Source organism: Montipora capricornis, chromosome 2, assembly GCF_036669925.1.
Source record: "Montipora capricornis isolate CH-2021 chromosome 2, ASM3666992v2, whole genome shotgun sequence".
In the NCBI taxonomy this organism is placed as follows: Eukaryota; Metazoa; Cnidaria; class Anthozoa; order Scleractinia; family Acroporidae; genus Montipora; species Montipora capricornis.
In genome coordinates this window covers 65,348,686-65,351,185 of record NC_090884.1, presented here as the reverse complement: position 1 = coordinate 65,351,185, position 2,500 = coordinate 65,348,686, and the positions used below count along the sequence as shown (strand labels likewise).

Below are 2,500 nucleotides of genomic sequence, written 5' to 3'. Positions count from 1 at the left end.
ATATTGTACATTTGATGCTCCTTCCTTTGGCGAGAAAACGACGTAAGTCTGTCGGCACAGATAGCAATCGTCGCGCTTCACACAAGAATACAATTTTTTTCCCGTGCGATTTGGTCGGAATAATTTTTATGGCTGTAAATCTATATCAAACATTTCGAAAACAGATTCGCATAACCTGACTAGTATTCAAGCTTATGTTAACACACTGATCTGAAGAATTATTCGCTGTTATAAAGCATTTCGACTGAAGAACAACAAAACGCAAAATATTTCAGTAGCAATAATCCGGCAGTTTCATACACACAGCTTTTGACCGAACGCAGAGGTATATTGTACTGCCATTTAAAACTTTTCATTCAATAAAAATGATAAACAGCACTCTTACATAAAATATACTCAAGTAAATCTAAACTTACGTGGTCGCTTTCACCGCTTGACCTGACATCTGTTGTGCGGAGGAAGGAAAATGAGTTAGTGGGTTTTAGAATTTTATATCTGTTAAGAAAACTGTACAGGGAGGTTTAAATCAACCGAAGAAGGGAATAAGAACTCCAACCGGCCATAGACTGGAAAAAAAAAAAGACAATAAACACCCACCTTTTAATGAGAAAAACAGCTTTGAAGTTCAGAAGTTCACGACGACGTGAAACAGGTCCTTCTCAAGTCATCGACGACATTCTTGGTTCGCGCTTGCGCAGTGACGTTACGTTATTTCCGGTCTTCGTCCTCCGTTGCCGTCGTCGTTGCTTAAGGTCCCTATTGCATTGCGTGCAATGGAAACACAAAAACTCGTTTCCGGTCACGCACACAATACGGTAATACATATTTCCCCGAGACTCTGTCTCGTAGTCTTCCGAGGTTGAGTGGTCATCGCGATTGCCTCTGAAGGAAATGATACCGAGTTCGAATCCCATTTGACCTGCCTTTTACGAGACAGAAAAATATTACGCATACGCAGCCAGAGCGCAAAAAACGCAGTCGAAAACTATACTTTGTTCTTCGAACAAAGTAAAAAAAAAAATACATGATACAGTTAACAGGAAAATTGTTCTGTTGCACGGAGCTACTGCATTGTAAGTTTTGTAAAATTTGCATGCTAAGCGTTTAAATGTAGGGGAGTGTTGCGTTATAAGGGAATTCAAAACAAAAAGTTAACGTTAAGAATCCTCTCTCTAAATTCTTGAGTCCATCCTTTATTGAATTACTTATGGCGCAGCCATTTCCGGTCAAGTTTGGGGATTATTTCCGGCCCAGGGATCATTTCCTAGCCGGAATCATTTGCAGGCCTGTACAGATCTAAGTAACGGTTCGCCAGTTTGCAGTTTTAGCGCGATTGGCTTTAAAACAATAAGCATTCCTGACATATTTTAGGTGTTCACGGTTTTACAGGTCGCACTGTAATGCTGTCTGTGAAAAGTTGCAAAAAAAATATATATATTTGCAGGATGGTTGTACTTTTTGGTGGGAAAAGGTTTAGTTCTCATGGCTTATTATTATTCCTACCAGAGATCACAAGAAATTGGACTGGATACAAGGTGGTATATTATTTTGGAGACATTGGGAAAGAAGAAATGTCTCCATATTTTTGCCGAGATATAGTGGGGAAGGTAAGCACTTGTAATCAAGGATCATCACTGTTGTTTTGTAACGCGCTATCTTAATACCTTCAAAAATCACTTGCAAGAAACTCTATGGTTGTATTAAATGGTTGCAGTCATTAGGCTTGTGCGCGTGCGTACATTACTAAACATGCACATGTTCTCTCTTCGGAGGTCACATTAGTAATTTTCCCATCTTATTTAAAGTACTCCGTTGACTTTTTAAAGTAAAATTTAATGCGAATAGCCCACTATCGATATATTAAAATTCAGTGCAAGACATCGATCGGCTGGCTGTGTGGGCTGATACCTGGTTGATGGACTTTTCCCCGTCGAAATGTAAAACCATGCGGGTCTCCACAAAGACACGCAACAACATCCCGCACCTGTACCACCTCAAGGGTGCGGCCCTTGATTCTGTAAAGGAAGTAAAGTATTTAGGCATAACCATCACTCACAATCTTCGCTGGAATAAGCACGTCGCTGACGTCACCCGTAAGGCCAATCAAATCTTGGGCTTGCTGAGGAGAAACCTGTATTTCTGCGATCAAAATACTAAGGAGGCAGCTTATGTAGGCCTTGTACGACCCATCCTGGAGTACGCCAGCGCCATCTGGGACCCTCCAACTCAAAACCTAATCCAGGAACTCGAGAAAGTCCAGCGTCGGGCTGTGCGGTTTGTTACATCAGATTATTTTAATTATGAAGAGGGAACAATTACACGTCACCTATTGAAACTGGGCTGGAAACCCCTAAGAGACCGCAGAGATGCAGCCACCTTATGTCTTTTCAACCAAGGACTTAACCAACTGGCGAACATTCCAACAAAGAATCTATCCCAACCCTCAAGACATTCCCGCCATATGCATAATAAACACTTTAACGTTCCTTTTGCTAGAACC

The 2,500-nt window shown here is 41.1% G+C and overlaps 1 protein-coding gene across 5 annotated transcripts in view; it reads left to right on the top strand.

Moving 5' to 3' along the window:
* LOC138031819 (uncharacterized) overlaps window positions 1–2,500 on the top strand; it is a 70,922-nt gene that overhangs the window by 46,359 nt on the left and 22,063 nt on the right. For all 5 annotated transcript variants that reach the window (XM_068879455.1, XM_068879446.1, XM_068879453.1 and 2 more), the window contains exon 6: window positions 1,507–1,607. In XM_068879455.1, the coding sequence (XP_068735556.1) occupies window positions 1,507–1,607 (101 nt within the window). The remainder of the gene's footprint in view (window positions 1–1,506; window positions 1,608–2,500) is intronic.